Here is a 22,523-nt window from a genome sequence, read left to right on the forward strand (position 1 = left end):
CCTAGTCCCTGTCCACAAAATCAAAATGTCATCTATAAATCTAATCCAAAGTAGGATAGATGATGACCATCTGTCCATAAGGTCACTGAACACAACCTCTTTTTCCCACCACCCCAGATAAAGGTTGGCAAAGGTAGGAGCACAAGGGCTACCCATGGCCACTCCTCTGAGCTGGTGGTAAATCTTCTGATCAAATAAAAAGAAGTTGTGTTCTAAAACAAATCTCAACAGTTCAATGGTAAATTTATTATGGGCCTGATATTGTATCCCTTTATCCATTAGGAAATATTCAATGGCTCTACATCCCTGATTATGTGGGATGGAGCTATATAGGGACTCAACATCCAAAGATGCCAACAAAACATCGCCATCGCAGCGTATACCCTCCAGTCTTCTCAGTACATCCATGGTGTCCCTCACGTATGATGGCAGGGACACCACGAATGGCCTGAGGACCTGGTCCAGGTAAAGACTCGCATTCTGCGTGAGGCTGTCAATCCCCGATACAATGGGGCGACCTTTCAAAGGATTCACCCCCTTATGTATCTTGGGCAGGCTATAAAATGTTGCCATTTGAGGGTGCTCCTTAAGTATAAAATTCATCTCTCTGTCATTAATAAGATTGCCTGATTTCGCTGGACCAAGGATGTTCAAAAGTTTATCTTTAAAGTTTGCAGTAGGATTGCTGGTAAGTACCCCATAACAATTACGATCATCAAGGATGTCATGGCACATTTTACTATATTGTGGTCGATTCATCACCACAATATTCCCCCCTTTGTCAGAGGGCTTTATAATGATATTATCATCCCTTTCTAAAGATAGTAGGCCAGCCATCTCATTGCTAGAAATATTGGAATAGTGTTCTCTTTGGTTGATCAATTTTAGCTGATCCTCAACCACCTTCACAAAAACATCAATCGGTGTGTTGTCACTTAGGGGTGCATATTTTGTAGATGGAACCCGTAATTCGGTAAATGGGCCCTTGCCCTCCTCCCTGTGACCCTCCTCCCACAGACCCTCCAATAGTCTAAAATGTGGGAGATCTTCCTTCATGATGCCCAGATCAAGACATTGTCGTTTATTATGCATCTTAAAAAACTTTTTCCACTTCAATATTCTAGCAAAAAGGTTCAAGTCCTTGACCCAAGTAAAGAGATTAAATTTGTTGGTTGGGACAAATGATAGACCCTTACTAAGTACTCCCAATTCGTCTCTCGTGAGGTTACGTGTGGAGAGATTAACTACCTGGAGCCTATCACTTTCCCCTGATACGGTGCCTAAAGCTCCCTTCTGTCTCGCAGAAGGTACTCTGAAATCGGGTGGTTCTTGGCTAAAAAACCACCCCGCTGCTGACTCTTTCCTCTTCCTCTGCCTCTAATGTTGGGACGGGTCGGGTATCTCCCAGTCTCACTCCCTCCCCGACCTCTCCTAGGTGGGTTCCTACCAAATTCAGAGTCTGATTGTTCCTGCTCCGATGAAGATAAATCGGTGTCAGGCTCATGAGATACACCAGACCTGGCACTATAGTCAAAAATTCTACCTTCTTTGAAGTCCAACGTGTCACGTACAAACTGGAAATGCTACCTTTCCTTAATGTGACACGTGAACTTCTCTATTGCTTGTTGTAAAACAACCTCTTTTCTTTCGTATTCCAGATTGTTGTTAAATTTTTTTACAGCAGCAATGCACTCCCAACATTAGAGGCAGAGGAAGAGGAAAGAGTCAGCAGCGGGGTGGTTTTTTAGCCAAGAACCACCCGATTTCAGAGTACCTTCTGCGAGACAGAAGGGAGCTTTAGGCACCGTATCAGGGGAAAGTGATAGGCTCCAGGTAGTTAATCTCTCCACACGTAACCTCACGAGAGACGAATTGGGAGTACTTAGTAAGGGTCTATCATTTGTCCCAACCAACAAATTTAATCTCTTTACTTGGGTCAAGGACTTGAACCTTTTTGCTAGAAAATTGAAGTGGAAAAAGTTTTTTAAGATGCATAATAAACGACAATGTCTTGATCTGGGCATCATGGAGGAAGATCTCCCACATTTTAGACTATTGGAGGGTCTGTGGGAGGAGGGTCACAGGGAGGAGGGCAAGGGCCCATTTACCGAATTACGGGTTCCATCTACAAAATATGCACCCCTAAGTGACAACACACCGATTGATGTTTTTGTGAAGGTGGTTGAGGATCAGCTAAAATTGATCAACCAAAGAGAACACTATTCCAATATTTCTAGCAATGAGATGGCTGGCCTACTATCTTTAGAAAGGGATGATAATATCATTATAAAGCCCTCTGACAAAGGGGGGAATATTGTGGTGATGAATCGACCACAATATAGTAAAATGTGCCATGACATCCTTGATGATCGTAATTGTTATGGGGTACTTACCAGCAATCCTACTGCAAACTTTAAAGATAAACTTTTGAACATCCTTGGTCCAGCGAAATCAGGCAATCTTATTAATGACAGAGAGATGAATTTTATACTTAAGGAGCACCCTCAAATGGCAACATTTTATAGCCTGCCCAAGATACATAAGGGGGTGAATCCTTTGAAAGGTCGCCCCATTGTATCGGGGATTGACAGCCTCACGCAGAATGCGAGTCTTTACCTGGACCAGGTCCTCAGGCCATTCGTGGTGTCCCTGCCATCATACGTGAGGGACACCATGGATGTACTGAGAAGACTGGAGGGTATACGCTGCGATGGCGATGTTTTGTTGGCATCTTTGGATGTTGAGTCCCTATATAGCTCCATCCCACATAATCAGGGATGTAGAGCCATTGAATATTTCCTAATGGATAAAGGGATACAATATCAGGCCCATAATAAATTTACCATTGAACTGTTGAGATTTGTTTTAGAACACAACTTCTTTTTATTTGATCAGAAGATTTACCACCAGCTCAGAGGAGTGGCCATGGGTAGCCCTTGTGCTCCTACCTTTGCCAACCTTTATCTGGGGTGGTGGGAAAAAGAGGTTGTGTTCAGTGACCTTATGGACAGATGGTCATCATCTATCCTACTTTGGATTAGATTTATAGATGACATTTTGATTTTGTGGACAGGGACTAGGCAGGATTTTCAGGAGTTTGTGGAGATGCTGAACGCCAATGAATTGGGACTATTTTTTACATCTGAAATCCAAGATACCAAAATTACATTTTTGGATATTCTGATTTCCAAAACTGACACAGGGATGCTACAGACGAACATGTACCGCAAAGAGACGGCGACCAATAGTTTACTGCGCTGGGAAAGCTGGCACCCAACTAGTCTGAAGAGAGGAATACCGAAGGGCCAGTATCTCAGGGCACGTAGAAATTGTTCCACCATTTCGGACTTTAGGGTATCGGCACGTGACCTGGAGAATAGATTCAGACATAGGGGGTACCCCAGGGATGTACTGAGAGGGGCATATCAAAATGCCTTGGGTTGCAACAGGAACGATCTCCTGAACCCTAAACCGAAGAGAGTGGAGGAAGAGTCGATCAGGGTGATCGGTACTTTTGACTCTGCCAGTAGAGAGGTGAGGGAAGTTCTTAAACGTTTCTGGGGCATCCTTAAGGCAGACCCCGATGTGGGGGACCTGGTAGGAGACTCCCCGCTTATTACATACAGGAGGGGGCGGAACCTTAGGGACCGTTTGGTTCATAGTCATCTACTACCACAGGCACAGTGCAGTACTTGGTTGGAGAACAGTCTAAAAGGTACCTTTAGATGTGGAACATGCAAAGCATGTGTGTCCATTATATGTAGCAGGAATTTCAGTAGCACGAAAACTGGTAAAACATTTGACAATAGATCATATATCAACTGTAAAACGAAAGGCATTGTATACATGATTACCTGTAGATGTGGTCTACAGTACGTGGGTAAAACAAAAAGGGAGTTTAGGAGAAGGATCCGTGACCACATTGGGGATGTCAGAAGGAAGGTGGACACCCCGGTATCAAGACACGTATGGTCCTGTCACGATGGGGATGTTACTGCTCTTGGCTTTCAGGGAATTGAATATGTCAGACCGCTCGCGAGAGGGGGGGATCTGGACAAGAAAATTTTACAAAAGGAGGCTGAATGGATTTTTAGGATGCAGACCATAAATCCTCATGGATTGAATGAACAAATCTCCTATTCTTGTTTTCTCTAGATACATTGCGCCTCTTATTTCTCATTCTTCTTTGTCGAGTCGTTTGTGTCTACTGCGATTAGTTGTTATTTTGGTTACTCCCAGCTATCTCTGTGAATATACCAATATATAGTATTTTGACTGACAGGGGCATCTCTGAGAATTGGGGATGTCCCTGTGAATATATCAATATTTTGACTGATAAATGGTATTTCAGTCCCTGTTCATACTATGCGTTTTTTATTGCGATTTGTGGGTGCATTATTCTCCACTTGCTGACTTTTTTCCTTTCTATTTACTTTTTATGTCTACCTATCGCATCTTGAGATTTAGGGAGCGACTATGGATGGGGGTTTTTCCTCCGCCGGGCACCCTCCGTTTCTGTTTGGGAGGAGGCTCGTATAGGACTTCTATACATAGTCCTTGTGGGATATTGGGCTATGTCCATCTTCTATCTGAGTCTTATCCCTGGCTAGTAGGGTAACGATAAGTTGCTAGGCAACTATGGAATCACTGGGGGTCAGTCTTCTCTTGACGACTCCCGTGATACTTATCTCCTCCACCTCACACTACCCCGTTTGTTTGGGGACGGTGTTATGTGTGATAGGAGGGACATTCGTTCCTTTTCCATTCCTTGCTGTTTGATTTTGACAGCAGTTTAGGAGCCGCGTCTAGCGTCCCCTAGTAACTATGGACGCTTGTCGTCCAGATACCTTCATTGGTTGTCTGTGTCGTGAGGCGCCGCCTCCGGCACGTCACAATGTGCGTGTTGTATGCGGATTGGCGGCTGCTCCGGTGACGATTGGAATGAGGGCGGGCTCTCAATCGTATAAGCCTGCAGCTTCTCGGGCGCGTATGCGGTCATTGTATCAGAGCCGTTCACGCGTCTGGAGGCTAAAATCTGCACATATACAGTGCTATCCAGCTTTTGTAACCTAACAATTCTAACTGAAATTGCTATCTAGTAATCCCTGATGAGGCATCACTCTTGATGTGTTGCTGAAACGCGTTGGATCTGGATAGATTGTTATCTATTGGCAAGGGTGTAGCGAAATATTATACAATAAACAGGGAGGGTGGTCTTGGAGTGTTTGAGAAACCTCGTTCACTCTGATACACCTCTACTGTCGCCAATCACTTGCTTTTGCCTGTTTCTGGAAATAATGGCTGGTTGAGCCATATCTTTTATCAATTTAACAATAAAATCAATTTTTAATCGTTCTATCAGGCGGTGAATATATTTACATTTTTGAACGACATTTGCTATCTTATATACAGTGAATCATTTATTTAACTCCTTATTGAGTGGGGATGGCAGGATTCCTAACTAGCGATATCAATACAGAAAAATGGTTTACAGATGCTAGGGAGGTTTTCTCAGATAAAGAGCTCATATCGCAATCTCAAAATTTAAGTGTTACTGCCTCTTTTCGACAACTTACCAAAGTTTATAAAGACCATATTAGATCCTGGTGGGAAATCCAAACATTAGAGACATACATCAAAAATAAAATTGTTCCGAGGGGCCTCAGAATCACCCTTATTCCTGCAGTAAGGGTTCGTTCACCTGAACTTTTAAAAAAGTGGGAAAAAGAATCGATTGAGTCTTCATTGAGGTTTATGGGGATTTTACTTGAGGAAGAGAATATCAATTTGGCACGCAGCACTCAAGAATTGAAGGAGTGCATTGCTGCTGTAAAAAAATTTAACAACAATCTGGAATACGAAAGAAAAGAGGTTGTTTTACAACAAGCAATAGAGAAGTTCACGTGTCACATTAAGGAAAGGAAGCATTTCCAGTTTGTACGTGACACGTTGGACTTCAAAGAAGGTAGAATTTTTGACTATAGTGCCAGGTCTGGTGTATCTCATGAGCCTGACACCGATTTATCTTCATCGGAGCAGGAACAATCAGACTCTGAATTTGGTAGGAACCCACCTAGGAGAGGTCGGGGAGGGAGTGAGACTGGGAGATACCCGACCCGTCCCAACATTAGAGGCAGAGGAAGAGGAAAGAGTCAGCAGCGGGGTGGTTTTTTAGCCAAGAACCACCCGATTTCAGAGTACCTTCTGCGAGACAGAAGGGAGCTTTAGGCACCGTATCAGGGGAAAGTGATAGGCTCCAGGTAGTTAATCTCTCCACACGTAACCTCACGAGAGACGAATTGGGAGTACTTAGTAAGGGTCTATCATTTGTCCCAACCAACAAATTTAATCTCTTTACTTGGGTCAAGGACTTGAACCTTTTTGCTAGAATATTGAAGTGGAAAAAGTTTTTTAAGATGCATAATAAACGACAATGTCTTGATCTGGGCATCATGGAGGAAGATCTCCCACATTTTAGACTATTGGAGGGTCTGTGGGAGGAGGGTCACAGGGAGGAGGGCAAGGGCCCATTTACCGAATTACGGGTTCCATCTACAAAATATGCACCCCTAAGTGACAACACACCGATTGATGTTTTTGTGAAGGTGGTTGAGGATCAGCTAAAATTGATCAACCAAAGAGAACACTATTCCAATATTTCTAGCAATGAGATGGCTGGCCTACTATCTTTAGAAAGGGATGATAATATCATTATAAAGCCCTCTGACAAAGGGGGGAATATTGTGGTGATGAATCGACCACAATATAGTAAAATGTGCCATGACATCCTTGATGATCGTAATTGTTATGGGGTACTTACCAGCAATCCTACTGCAAACTTTAAAGATAAACTTTTGAACATCCTTGGTCCAGCGAAATCAGGCAATCTTATTAATGACAGAGAGATGAATTTTATACTTAAGGAGCACCCTCAAATGGCAACATTTTATAGCCTGCCCAAGATACATAAGGGGGTGAATCCTTTGAAAGGTCGCCCCATTGTATCGGGGATTGACAGCCTCACGCAGAATGCGAGTCTTTACCTGGACCAGGTCCTCAGGCCATTCGTGGTGTCCCTGCCATCATACGTGAGGGACACCATGGATGTACTGAGAAGACTGGAGGGTATACGCTGCGATGGCGATGTTTTGTTGGCATCTTTGGATGTTGAGTCCCTATATAGCTCCATCCCACATAATCAGGGATGTAGAGCCATTGAATATTTCCTAATGGATAAAGGGATACAATATCAGGCCCATAATAAATTTACCATTGAACTGTTGAGATTTGTTTTAGAACACAACTTCTTTTTATTTGATCAGAAGATTTACCACCAGCTCAGAGGAGTGGCCATGGGTAGCCCTTGTGCTCCTACCTTTGCCAACCTTTATCTGGGGTGGTGGGAAAAAGAGGTTGTGTTCAGTGACCTTATGGACAGATGGTCATCATCTATCCTACTTTGGATTAGATTTATAGATGACATTTTGATTTTGTGGACAGGGACTAGGCAGGATTTTCAGGAGTTTGTGGAGATGCTGAACGCCAATGAATTGGGACTATTTTTTACATCTGAAATCCAAGATACCAAAATTACATTTTTGGATATTCTGATTTCCAAAACTGACACAGGGATGCTACAGACGAACATGTACCGCAAAGAGACGGCGACCAATAGTTTACTGCGCTGGGAAAGCTGGCACCCAACTAGTCTGAAGAGAGGAATACCGAAGGGCCAGTATCTCAGGGCACGTAGAAATTGTTCCACCATTTCGGACTTTAGGGTATCGGCACGTGACCTGGAGAATAGATTCAGACATAGGGGGTACCCCAGGGATGTACTGAGAGGGGCATATCAAAATGCCTTGGGTTGCAACAGGAACGATCTCCTGAACCCTAAACCGAAGAGAGTGGAGGAAGAGTCGATCAGGGTGATCGGTACTTTTGACTCTGCCAGTAGAGAGGTGAGGGAAGTTCTTAAACGTTTCTGGGGCATCCTTAAGGCAGACCCCGATGTGGGGGACCTGGTAGGAGACTCCCCGCTTATTACATACAGGAGGGGGCGGAACCTTAGGGACCGTTTGGTTCATAGTCATCTACTACCACAGGCACAGTGCAGTACTTGGTTGGAGAACAGTCTAAAAGGTACCTTTAGATGTGGAACATGCAAAGCATGTGTGTCCATTATATGTAGCAGGAATTTCAGTAGCACGAAAACTGGTAAAACATTTGACAATAGATCATATATCAACTGTAAAACGAAAGGCATTGTATACATGATTACCTGTAGATGTGGTCTACAGTACGTGGGTAAAACAAAAAGGGAGTTTAGGAGAAGGATCCGTGACCACATTGGGGATGTCAGAAGGAAGGTGGACACCCCGGTATCAAGACACGTATGGTCCTGTCACGATGGGGATGTTACTGCTCTTGGCTTTCAGGGAATTGAATATGTCAGACCGCTCGCGAGAGGGGGGGATCTGGACAAGAAAATTTTACAAAAGGAGGCTGAATGGATTTTTAGGATGCAGACCATAAATCCTCATGGATTGAATGAACAAATCTCCTATTCTTGTTTTCTCTAGATACATTGCGCCTCTTATTTCTCATTCTTCTTTGTCGAGTCGTTTGTGTCTACTGCGATTAGTTGTTATTTTGGTTACTCCCAGCTATCTCTGTGAATATACCAATATATAGTATTTTGACTGACAGGGGCATCTCTGAGAATTGGGGATGTCCCTGTGAATATATCAATATTTTGACTGATAAATGGTATTTCAGTCCCTGTTCATACTATGCGTTTTTTATTGCGATTTGTGGGTGCATTATTCTCCACTTGCTGACTTTTTTCCTTTCTATTTACTTTTTATGTCTACCTATCGCATCTTGAGATTTAGGGAGCGACTATGGATGGGGGTTTTTCCTCCGCCGGGCACCCTCCGTTTCTGTTTGGGAGGAGGCTCGTATAGGACTTCTATACATAGTCCTTGTGGGATATTGGGCTATGTCCATCTTCTATCTGAGTCTTATCCCTGGCTAGTAGGGTAACGATAAGTTGCTAGGCAACTATGGAATCACTGGGGGTCAGTCTTCTCTTGACGACTCCCGTGATACTTATCTCCTCCACCTCACACTACCCCGTTTGTTTGGGGACGGTGTTATGTGTGATAGGAGGGACATTCGTTCCTTTTCCATTCCTTGCTGTTTGATTTTGACAGCAGTTTAGGAGCCGCGTCTAGCGTCCCCTAGTAACTATGGACGCTTGTCGTCCAGATACCTTCATTGGTTGTCTGTGTCGTGAGGCGCCGCCTCCGGCACGTCACAATGTGCGTGTTGTATGCGGATTGGCGGCTGCTCCGGTGACGATTGGAATGAGGGCGGGCTCTCAATCGTATAAGCCTGCAGCTTCTCGGGCGCGTATGCGGTCATTGTATCAGAGCCGTTCACGCGTCTGGAGGCTAAAATCTGCACATATACAGTGCTATCCAGCTTTTGTAACCTAACAATTCTAACTGAAATTGCTATCTAGTAATCCCTGATGAGGCATCACTCTTGATGTGTTGCTGAAACGCGTTGGATCTGGATAGATTGTTATCTATTGGCAAGGGTGTAGCGAAATATTATACAATAAACAGGGAGGGTGGTCTTGGAGTGTTTGAGAAACCTCGTTCACTCTGATACACCTCTACTGTCGCCAATCACTTGCTTTTGCCTGTTTCTGGAAATAATGGCTGGTTGAGCCATATCTTTTATCAATTTAACAATAAAATCAATTTTTAATCGTTCTATCAGGCGGTGAATATATTTACATTTTTGAACGACATTTGCTATCTTATATACAGTGAATCATTTATTTAACTCCTTATTGAGTGGGGATGGCAGGATTCCTAACTAGCGATATCAATACAGAAAAATGGTTTACAGATGCTAGGGAGGTTTTCTCAGATAAAGAGCTCATATCGCAATCTCAAAATTTAAGTGTTACTGCCTCTTTTCGACAACTTACCAAAGTTTATAAAGACCATATTAGATCCTGGTGGGAAATCCAAACATTAGAGACATACATCAAAAATAAAATTGTTCCGAGGGGCCTCAGAATCACCCTTATTCCTGCAGTAAGGGTTCGTTCACCTGAACTTTTAAAAAAGTGGGAAAAAGAATCGATTGAGTCTTCATTGAGGTTTATGGGGATTTTACTTGAGGAAGAGAATATCAATTTGGCACGCAGCACTCAAGAATTGAAGGAGTGCATTGCTGCTGTAAAAAAATTTAACAACAATCTGGAATACGAAAGAAAAGAGGTTGTTTTACAACAAGCAATAGAGAAGTTCACGTGTCACATTAAGGAAAGGAAGCATTTCCAGTTTGTACGTGACACGTTGGACTTCAAAGAAGGTAGAATTTTTGACTATAGTGCCAGGTCTGGTGTATCTCATGAGCCTGACACCGATTTATCTTCATCGGAGCAGGAACAATCAGACTCTGAATTTGGTAGGAACCCACCTAGGAGAGGTCGGGGAGGGAGTGAGACTGGGAGATACCCGACCCGTCCCAACATTAGAGGCAGAGGAAGAGGAAAGAGTCAGCAGCGGGGTGGTTTTTTAGCCAAGAACCACCCGATTTCAGAGTACCTTCTGCGAGACAGAAGGGAGCTTTAGGCACCGTATCAGGGGAAAGTGATAGGCTCCAGGTAGTTAATCTCTCCACACGTAACCTCACGAGAGACGAATTGGGAGTACTTAGTAAGGGTCTATCATTTGTCCCAACCAACAAATTTAATCTCTTTACTTGGGTCAAGGACTTGAACCTTTTTGCTAGAATATTGAAGTGGAAAAAGTTTTTTAAGATGCATAATAAACGACAATGTCTTGATCTGGGCATCATGGAGGAAGATCTCCCACATTTTAGACTATTGGAGGGTCTGTGGGAGGAGGGTCACAGGGAGGAGGGCAAGGGCCCATTTACCGAATTACGGGTTCCATCTACAAAATATGCACCCCTAAGTGACAACACACCGATTGATGTTTTTGTGAAGGTGGTTGAGGATCAGCTAAAATTGATCAACCAAAGAGAACACTATTCCAATATTTCTAGCAATGAGATGGCTGGCCTACTATCTTTAGAAAGGGATGATAATATCATTATAAAGCCCTCTGACAAAGGGGGGAATATTGTGGTGATGAATCGACCACAATATAGTAAAATGTGCCATGACATCCTTGATGATCGTAATTGTTATGGGGTACTTACCAGCAATCCTACTGCAAACTTTAAAGATAAACTTTTGAACATCCTTGGTCCAGCGAAATCAGGCAATCTTATTAATGACAGAGAGATGAATTTTATACTTAAGGAGCACCCTCAAATGGCAACATTTTATAGCCTGCCCAAGATACATAAGGGGGTGAATCCTTTGAAAGGTCGCCCCATTGTATCGGGGATTGACAGCCTCACGCAGAATGCGAGTCTTTACCTGGACCAGGTCCTCAGGCCATTCGTGGTGTCCCTGCCATCATACGTGAGGGACACCATGGATGTACTGAGAAGACTGGAGGGTATACGCTGCGATGGCGATGTTTTGTTGGCATCTTTGGATGTTGAGTCCCTATATAGCTCCATCCCACATAATCAGGGATGTAGAGCCATTGAATATTTCCTAATGGATAAAGGGATACAATATCAGGCCCATAATAAATTTACCATTGAACTGTTGAGATTTGTTTTAGAACACAACTTCTTTTTATTTGATCAGAAGATTTACCACCAGCTCAGAGGAGTGGCCATGGGTAGCCCTTGTGCTCCTACCTTTGCCAACCTTTATCTGGGGTGGTGGGAAAAAGAGGTTGTGTTCAGTGACCTTATGGACAGATGGTCATCATCTATCCTACTTTGGATTAGATTTATAGATGACATTTTGATTTTGTGGACAGGGACTAGGCAGGATTTTCAGGAGTTTGTGGAGATGCTGAACGCCAATGAATTGGGACTATTTTTTACATCTGAAATCCAAGATACCAAAATTACATTTTTGGATATTCTGATTTCCAAAACTGACACAGGGATGCTACAGACGAACATGTACCGCAAAGAGACGGCGACCAATAGTTTACTGCGCTGGGAAAGCTGGCACCCAACTAGTCTGAAGAGAGGAATACCGAAGGGCCAGTATCTCAGGGCACGTAGAAATTGTTCCACCATTTCGGACTTTAGGGTATCGGCACGTGACCTGGAGAATAGATTCAGACATAGGGGGTACCCCAGGGATGTACTGAGAGGGGCATATCAAAATGCCTTGGGTTGCAACAGGAACGATCTCCTGAACCCTAAACCGAAGAGAGTGGAGGAAGAGTCGATCAGGGTGATCGGTACTTTTGACTCTGCCAGTAGAGAGGTGAGGGAAGTTCTTAAACGTTTCTGGGGCATCCTTAAGGCAGACCCCGATGTGGGGGACCTGGTAGGAGACTCCCCGCTTATTACATACAGGAGGGGGCGGAACCTTAGGGACCGTTTGGTTCATAGTCATCTACTACCACAGGCACAGTGCAGTACTTGGTTGGAGAACAGTCTAAAAGGTACCTTTAGATGTGGAACATGCAAAGCATGTGTGTCCATTATATGTAGCAGGAATTTCAGTAGCACGAAAACTGGTAAAACATTTGACAATAGATCATATATCAACTGTAAAACGAAAGGCATTGTATACATGATTACCTGTAGATGTGGTCTACAGTACGTGGGTAAAACAAAAAGGGAGTTTAGGAGAAGGATCCGTGACCACATTGGGGATGTCAGAAGGAAGGTGGACACCCCGGTATCAAGACACGTATGGTCCTGTCACGATGGGGATGTTACTGCTCTTGGCTTTCAGGGAATTGAATATGTCAGACCGCTCGCGAGAGGGGGGGATCTGGACAAGAAAATTTTACAAAAGGAGGCTGAATGGATTTTTTAGGATGCAGACCATAAATCCTCATGGATTGAATGAACAAATCTCCTATTCTTGTTTTCTCTAGATACATTGCGCCTCTTATTTCTCATTCTTCTTTGTCGAGTCGTTTGTGTCTACTGCGATTAGTTGTTATTTTGGTTACTCCCAGCTATCTCTGTGAATATACCAATATATAGTATTTTGACTGACAGGGGCATCTCTGAGAATTGGGGATGTCCCTGTGAATATATCAATATTTTGACTGATAAATGGTATTTCAGTCCCTGTTCATACTATGCGTTTTTTATTGCGATTTGTGGGTGCATTATTCTCCACTTGCTGACTTTTTTCCTTTCTATTTACTTTTTATGTCTACCTATCGCATCTTGAGATTTAGGGAGCGACTATGGATGGGGGTTTTTCCTCCGCCGGGCACCCTCCGTTTCTGTTTGGGAGGAGGCTCGTATAGGACTTCTATACATAGTCCTTGTGGGATATTGGGCTATGTCCATCTTCTATCTGAGTCTTATCCCTGGCTAGTAGGGTAACGATAAGTTGCTAGGCAACTATGGAATCACTGGGGGTCAGTCTTCTCTTGACGACTCCCGTGATACTTATCTCCTCCACCTCACACTACCCCGTTTGTTTGGGGACGGTGTTATGTGTGATAGGAGGGACATTCGTTCCTTTTCCATTCCTTGCTGTTTGATTTTGACAGCAGTTTAGGAGCCGCGTCTAGCGTCCCCTAGTAACTATGGACGCTTGTCGTCCAGATACCTTCATTGGTTGTCTGTGTCGTGAGGCGCCGCCTCCGGCACGTCACAATGTGCGTGTTGTATGCGGATTGGCGGCTGCTCCGGTGACGATTGGAATGAGGGCGGGCTCTCAATCGTATAAGCCTGCAGCTTCTCGGGCGCGTATGCGGTCATTGTATCAGAGCCGTTCACGCGTCTGGAGGCTAAAATCTGCACATATACAGTGCTATCCAGCTTTTGTAACCTAACAATTCTAACTGAAATTGCTATCTAGTAATCCCTGATGAGGCATCACTCTTGATGTGTTGCTGAAACGCGTTGGATCTGGATAGATTGTTATCTATTGGCAAGGGTGTAGCGAAATATTATACAATAAACAGGGAGGGTGGTCTTGGAGTGTTTGAGAAACCTCGTTCACTCTGATACACCTCTACTGTCGCCAATCACTTGCTTTTGCCTGTTTCTGGAAATAATGGCTGGTTGAGCCATATCTTTTATCAATTTAACAATAAAATCAATTTTTAATCGTTCTATCAGGCGGTGAATATATTTACATTTTTGAACGACATTTGCTATCTTATATACAGTGAATCATTTATATGGATACACCTAAATAAAATGAGAATGGTTGGTGATATTAACTTGCTGTTTGTGGCACATTAGTATATGGGAGGGGGGAAACTTTTCAAGCTGGGTGTTGACCATGGCGGCCATTTTGAAGTCGGCCATTTTGTATCCAACTTTCGTTTTTTCAATGGGAAGAGGGTCATGTGACACATCAAACTTATCGAGAATTTCACAAGAAAAACAATGGTGTGCTTGGTTTTAATGTTACTTTAGTCTTTCACCCTCTTCTCCCACTCTTCACACACTGATAGCAACACTGCAGAAGAAATGCTAGCACAGGCTTCTAGTATCTGTAGTTTAAGTTGCTGCACATCTTGTATCTTCACAGCATAGACAACTGCCTTCAGATGACCCCAAAGATAAAAGTCTAAGGGGGTCAGATCGGTAGGCATTTCTTCTGCGGTGTTGCTATCAGTGTGTGAAGAGTGGGAGAAGAGGGTTGCATTGACAATCCAACACAATGGGCAGCACTTTGAACACATTTTATAAGTGGTCAGAAACTTGTAAATAACTCATGAAAGAATAAAGTAACGTTAAAACCAAGCACACCATTGTTTTTCTTGTAAAATTCTCGATAAGTTTGATGTGTCACATGACCCTCTTCCCATTGAAAAAACTAAAGTTGGATACAAAATGGCTGAATTCAAAATGGCCGCCATGGTCAACACCGAGCTTGAAAAGTTTCCCCCCTCCCATATACTAATGTGCCACAAACAGGAAGTTAATATCACCAACCATTCCCATTTTATTTAGGTGTATCCATATAAATGGCCCACCCTGTATAAACTATTTATACATTTTATAGCACCCCCTGGTGTTCAAATGTATAGGTCTCAGCATGTTATTCTAGTAAAGCTCTGTTAGATATGCAGCTTCTAAACTTATCCGTGAAACAAACAGAGAGAAAGAAAGCCAAGCATGGGCAGTATGAGGTATATAGACTGCAAGCAGTGAGGAAAAAAGCCATTAGATAGGCACTTCACTGCTTGTGCTGAACAATAGTTCTTATGTCTGTCCCGATAAGGAGGAGAGCAGCACGGACTGGTGAGGAGGTTATCTAATGGCTTTAACCATTACTGCTTGAAGCCTGTGTACTCTGAAATGTAGACGAAAGGCATATGTCTTGCCTTAAATATATGCCTTTTTCTTTAACTGTATTGTACTGTGCATGCACATCTGAATTTCTTTAGAATGGCGTGCAGAGACCTATATATTTGAACACCAGGAGGTGATATTACAAGAATATAATTACCATAAATAAGAGGATTTTTTCTTTTTTAAAAACAATACTTTACAAAGTTACTCTAAAATGTATATTGAGTTTATATATGGCCTTTTCTATTGATGGTACATCCTCTTTAAAGGGTTTTTTAATTAAAGCCGGCAAGGTGATCAGCTGTAGCCATAGGCCCGGCTTATAGGACCCCCAGCGGATAACTGATATTGCCTGAGGAATTTGCTGCCGGCCATATCTCTTCCTTGCAGCAGCCGCTGCAGGAGAAACTTAATATTACGTGACATTAAAGTGAATGGCCGATCATGTTAAACATGGACAAGCGGCTCACTTCTCTACCGAGAGGCTTCCTTTATAATATCCATATAACATAATAGGGCATATGGAAAGAGGTTGATGTTGTGAGACAACCCTTTTAATATTTGCCTCAGTCCCTGTATTTTGTCAATAAAAAGAGGAGTTGTGATGGAGACTTTCAGCAAATCACAACAGCCTTTCCAGTTTTTACCTTTAGAGCATACAGGATCCAAAAATGGGATCTGTATTCTGCAGATGGAGCCAAAAAGAGCATGCAGTATATGCAGTTCCCTAACATACAACTGAAGGTTCATCAAAGATTAACCTATATTTTTGCTCTATAATACAATCCTCAGGTAAATTAAAGGGGTGGTCCAGATTTGGATAAACCTGGCAGCTTTCTGCCCAAAAGAGCGTTACACCAGTCCACGGATTGTGTATGGTATGGCAGCTCTGCTTCATTGAAATTGATAGGGCTGAGCTATAGCACCATACACAACACGTGGACAGGTTGGATGAGTTGTGGTTTCTTACAAGCATTATACTATGTTCCCTTTATATATTTTTAGTTTATAAAGTAGTAGAACATACTTTAGTAATACTGCAAATTGATGAAGACCTTTTGGCAGCTCATCAACTTCATTTGCATCTATCTTGATCGCTTTTTCCAAAGGAGTAGTGGGCATGCTAAGACAGACAACATAAAAATGACAAAGAGAATAAATTCAGATTCATTCCATAATATGAAATATACACCTTTATTACTACTCAGTGTAAAAATGTACAATGTGGACATTCCATATTAAATACACCAATCAGAGGTATGGCACAATATAGTATGTGATATGTAAAGCATAAATCTGCACATTAAATGAAATATACAGAAAGCACAATTTAACTCATGAAACCACTCTTTATTTAATAAAGTAACTCCTGCTCTGGTGGACTCGGCATGAGCATTTACTACATGGTCAGCTACTAATTTGAATTGCGCCATATAATACTACATTTTGCCTATAGTGGCCGCTAGAGGGAAAATGTGCAGCTAAATGCAGTATCTCACAGTGATCACAACCGATCACCAGGGCGACTTCCATTTAAAAAGTGGTTGGCCATTTAGGGCAATCCCCTTACAATAACCTCTTTTTTTTCAAAATGTTATCAATTTCAATTTGATATTTCCCACCTATATTTGTTTGCAGGATTATTTATTAAGCTGGTCATCATTGGTTGTCAAGTAACTTATTAAGAAAGCAATAGAACTAAAATCTGCTATCTAGAACAACATAAAATAAGATGAAAACTCTAGAAATATATTTATTTGTTAGTTTTTTCCTGAATTACTTAATATTGAGCCTATGGTTTGGATAATTTACAACACTGAAATACACCTACTGCTTATTTTTTTTAAGAAATTAAATTCTGACCGTGGGTGTCATCAAATATACTTGTAGACACATACCATGTCTCACTGGATGTAAGTTCCCTGTTTCCATCATTAACCTTCCAAAGGAAATCATCAAAGTCTTTCACTTTTTCCCAGAAAATCTCTGCTAGAGACCTTGTCCTCTCCAATGTTTCCAATTCTTCCTCTTTGGTTCGATAGTTAATACTGGTCAGATCAACTGATAAGAAAGAGAGTAAATCCATGAAATTTAATAGCTGGTTTATATAAGGTGTCAATAACTTTATGGTTTCATTTATTTATTAAGTGTATTTGATTATAGTACAATTCTTCCATTGTACTATAATCAGTCAAATCCTAGACCTTCTATCTATCTATCTATCTATCTATCTATCTATCTATCTATCTATCTATCTATCTATCTATCTATCTATCTATCTATCTATCTATCGATAGATATCTGTAACATAGGTTACAAAATTTGTGGGCTCTTCTGGGGATAATGAAAGAATAATTAATATGACCTTTATGCACCCTTCCTACCCCATATGGTGTTGTTCCTGGGAGACCAAAGATTAACTGAGACCTGTAAAAGTAATGGGCTCCATAGTTGCACATTAGTGCCTATTACATGAATACAAGTGTAACTTGGTGGGTCCCATGCAGTGACTCTTGGGTGGTAGGTTTCAGCTGACAGGCAAGTGTGGGCCAGTATGTTGGACTTATTAATTATCTTTGACTACAATACCTCCTGTACTGCCATGACCTGTCCACTCATATGATAATGGACACTGACATGCACACTGTTTCCGTTTGTGTGGATGAGCAAAACCTTGTCAAAAACTTAAGTGATATATCTCTTCATAATCAGTTGATAATGTTTAAGTGCCTTGGTGGTGGGAAATATCATCAGACATACCAAGTTTTCTAAATATCCTAAGCAATATATATCTTATTTGCCAATACTTGTTTTAAATTTGCTGGCAACTTATTTATTTCAGTAACTTATATAGCACCAACATATTACGCAGCGCTGTACAGAGGTCCTCTTTTACTGTCCCCATTGGGGCTCACAATCTAAATTCCCTATTGGTATGGTTTTTTTGGGGTGTGGGAAGAAACCAAAGTACCCAGAGGAAACCCACACAAACTACATTGCAGATGTTGTCCTTGGTTGGATTTGAACCAAGGACCCCAGCGCTGCAAGGCAACAGTGCTAACCACTGACCCACTGTGCTGCAACTTCAAATCGACTTCAAATCGACTTCAAATCGACTTCAAATCGACTTCAAATCGACTTCAAATCGACTTCAAATCGACTTCAAATCGACTTCAAATTTAATCGACTTCAAATCTAATCGACTTCAAATCGACTTCAAATCTAGCTCAAATATTTTTGGGATTTCTAGGTCTTTTTTTAGACTGCTTGACAAGGGCATACATAGAGTAATTAAGGATTATAGCAGAGATTAAAATGGGGCCTATTCTGATGCTGGTTGATGCCGCCACACAGAAGACTTGAGACTTATTTCTCCCATCACCTTTTTATAAGCCTTGGGTTGATTCCCCGCACCCTTCTTTACTATTGTTGTAAGGATCCCTGAAAAGGTTCTCACCACCCAATAAAATAAGAATGAGGGCAACATGGCCTGGGCCTCCTCTGTTCAGTTATACCATAGCAGCCGCATGGTCTTTCTCTATAGTACTTATGCCCTAGCTGCTTGAGCAGAGTAAGTATAATTGGAAAATCGATATAAAGGAGTTCACTGCTTTAAACAAGCCCTACTTGTTAGAAGGTTCCCTTGACAATCAGCTGATCACAAAGTGTTCCTCCGCTGGGACCCCCAGCGATCAGCTGTAATTTGGTGGCGCTGCAGGAAAACATAGCAAATAACTTTTCCTACAGCGCCACCAAAGGTGAAATTAAGCATTACACAGTGCCCATTCATATCAATAGGCACTTTGTAACCGCTCTCCATGCTGGCCAAGAAATTATAATCCTGAACAGAGAACCCCCCCGCCCAGAATTTCCTAATAGGGTATATGAAAATGGGTTTTCTAAAGTTGACAACCTCTTTAAGTTTCTATATAGAATTTGTGTAACTTCCTCAATGGTCAACAGGAGAAACCACACTAATTACTACATGCTTGGAGATAAAAAACAAAAAGAGAAACGGCGCTCCTCTAGGGTGATACTGTATATGCTGGTGGTATCTTTTATTTGTAATTGAGTTGTAATCGACTCACCTGGTGAAGTTGTGCAAAATCATCAGCACAACTTAACTTTGTTGCTCGTCTGATATAGTTTCCGGTACACTGTGCTAGCCTCTGGAGCCGACCCACGGTGGATACCTCCTAAGCTGGAGTTTCCTTAACGTGGTCATCAAACATAGATATCTGGGGAAAAAATTGCTCCTTGCGTCGGGCGCTTCTGTGTAACTGATGCAGTGATTACCACGGACCCATTGGGTATATGACAAAACTATTTATTGAACAATTTTTTATAAAACAATAAAAGAAATAAAAAAGGTAAAAAGGACTGCTGCAACGCGTTTCAACCTCGTGCTGAGATCTTCGTCAGGCATAGAAGTGTTAAACATCATTCATCTTAAATAGTCATATCATATGGTTCACACCCAGGTTAAACTGTCAGTCCTTTTTATCTTTTTTATTTATTTTATTGTTTTATAACAAATTGTTCAATAGTTTTGTCATATACCCAATGGGTCTGTGGTAATCACCGCATCAGTTACACAGAAGCGCCCGACACAAGGAGCAATTTTTTTCCCAGATATCCACTAATTATTACAGTGATGCTTGATCCCAGCCAGATTTCCCATAATATATATTCAATGTATTTTATGCTTTCTATATAGTGTATAATACATACAAAATAATTTTACATAAAATACATAAAATATTCTTTTCAAACAAAGATTTGGCCATAATTAAAATTTTCAAGTATACCCCAAAGTGATTTACTATGATTGGAATGAAAGTCACTTTGCTTATCAATTTTTTTTCACTAAATCTCTGAACTTTGTTAAATGTGTATGACTTACGTAAATTTTATTTAAAAAAAAGTTTAACTTACCATAAAAATCTGCAGGATTACTATATCGGGGACATGGGTATCCTATAGATGAGAAGTACTGAACCATGTCTTTTGCTGTTCCAGAGTAGATGGTGGCTCCTGATGATAAAAGTAGAACTAAATCGAAGAGCTGGAAAATGTCAGATCTGGGCTGATGGATAGATAATAGGACCAGTCGGTTTCCACGGGCCAACCGGGACAAGGTTATCACAAGGTTGTGCGCAGTAAAACTATCTAGGCCAGATGTTGGCTCATCAAGTATCAAAATGCCTGTACAGAGGAAGATGTGTTGAAAGACGTTAGACACTTTATGGGTAGGTAAATTATAATTTTTCCCCCAACTACATATTTTGTAACATGGCAGTGGGTGAATTAAACGCAACTACTTCTACCCTACTAGCTGAAGAAAACAACCTGGGTCCACTGTATTCCCTCTGCACAGGTACGTCCATATAGTCACAAAGAATATAGCAACACTATGTAGAAATGATAGAAAATTTAAACGCCCCTAAAAAGGCTTATCTTGTTTAGAAATTACATTTTTAAATACCCTATTAGAGAAGTCTGAGTAAAAGATTCATAAAGACAACGCCTAACCACATTCTCTATTAGAGCATATGGACATTATAGAGGGTGGTCCCTGCTTGGGATCCCCCTATATGAGCCAGAGTGGAGAGCCGACTCCCGTTCTGACAGACTAAAGCTGTTCTTGGATTACAAGGATGGCCATTTATCTGAATGGCTACCATGTAATACTACATTTCACCTAAAGGGTCCGCTACAGGGAAAATTCCTGGCTGGCCGCTGCTTCAGCCTTCAAAATCACCTGTTTCCTGAGGGTGTCGGGAGCGAGACCTGAATATGATCGCCCCAGGGGTCGCATTCTGAAATGGTTATCTCTGATGAAACAACCCCTTTAATAGAGGGGGTCCCCTGTTCAGGACCCTTATTTATTTGCCAAAGTGGAGAGTGGCTACAAAGAGAGTCTCTCGACCTGACATGTCCATGCATTACATGGTCAGCCCATCGAATTCAACTCTGTATGAACTTCTTTGGGATGTGATAAGATTACCTGCCGGTATCTCCCCACTACCCCAGAATTCTTATAAACAAATTCTGGGTCCCTCTCCCTGACAGCCAGTACTTCTATTTTTTGTACATGATAATGTAAGATCTTTACAACAGCTAAGCATGGAAGATTAATACTCTTAACTAGTAATATTTAGAGTTAGGTGCTAATGTGGCAGATTAACAAAACAGGGTTTCACTTACTTTTGCTAAATTCTCAACTTTTTATGACCATGTAGATTATATTTCTCTATTTCTAACGCTTAAAGTGGTTATAATTATATATTATTATATCATTATCTAAAAATATCTTATTATATAAATATATAAAAATATCAAATTCAATATACTCACCCATTTTTCTGTGAGTCCCCTAACTCTGGTCTCCTGTGTCTCCCAACACTGCTTTTTGCAAGGGTACATAATGATGTGTAGTCCATAGTGATAAAATGTCACCTGACCATGATGGACAACTGCTGCCTGCCATAGTGACTTTACTATGTACGAATTTGGCTGCTATAGTCAGGTGACATTTAATTACTATGGACCACACACTCTTCCGAACAAGGCCCGGCACAGAATCGGTAATGTAAGTACAATCGGAAAGTTTACTGATTTACTTACAACCCAATGTTTAAATGTTGGCTAACCCCTCTAATATCAAATGTGCCGCTACTGTTAGTCACATTTTTACAATCTGCCATTGAGGTGCTCTGGGAATCAGTCTTTTTTGTGGCGTATTATACATTTTTGCTTTCAGGCAACTTACCAGGGTTCCACAATAGTTGTACTGCAATGCTCACTCTTCTCCTTTCTCCACCAGATACTCCCCGCGTGTATTCATTTCCTACTTTGGTGTTTGCACATTGTCGTAACCTAAGTTCTGCTATGACGTCTTCTACCTTTTTTATATTAGAACAAGCAAAAACATAAATAAAATGTTTTTACAACTCGTCACAAGAATTTGTTATGGGAGTTTTCCAATAAATATTTTATGACTATCTATCTATCTATCTATCTATCTATCTATCTATCTATCTATCTATCTATCTATCTATCTATCTATCTATCTATCTATCTATCTATCTATCTATCTATCTATCTACAGTGAAGGAAAT

The 22,523-nt window shown here is 41.5% G+C and overlaps 1 protein-coding gene across 1 annotated transcript in view; it reads right to left on the reverse strand.

Moving 5' to 3' along the window:
- Positions 1 to 22,523, reverse strand: part of ABCG8 (ATP binding cassette subfamily G member 8) — a 52,625-nt gene that overhangs the window by 14,199 nt on the left and 15,903 nt on the right. Inside the window, exons 5-8 of the mRNA XM_075864580.1 lie at positions 22,175 to 22,307; positions 20,338 to 20,607; positions 17,301 to 17,463; positions 16,430 to 16,525 (exon numbers count right to left, since the gene is read on the reverse strand). Coding sequence (XP_075720695.1) covers positions 16,430 to 16,525; positions 17,301 to 17,463; positions 20,338 to 20,607; positions 22,175 to 22,307 — 662 coding nt within the window. The remainder of the gene's footprint in view (positions 1 to 16,429; positions 16,526 to 17,300; positions 17,464 to 20,337; positions 20,608 to 22,174; positions 22,308 to 22,523) is intronic.

Source organism: Rhinoderma darwinii, chromosome 4 (genome assembly GCF_050947455.1).
Source record: "Rhinoderma darwinii isolate aRhiDar2 chromosome 4, aRhiDar2.hap1, whole genome shotgun sequence".
Classification (NCBI taxonomy): domain Eukaryota; kingdom Metazoa; phylum Chordata; class Amphibia; order Anura; family Rhinodermatidae; genus Rhinoderma; species Rhinoderma darwinii.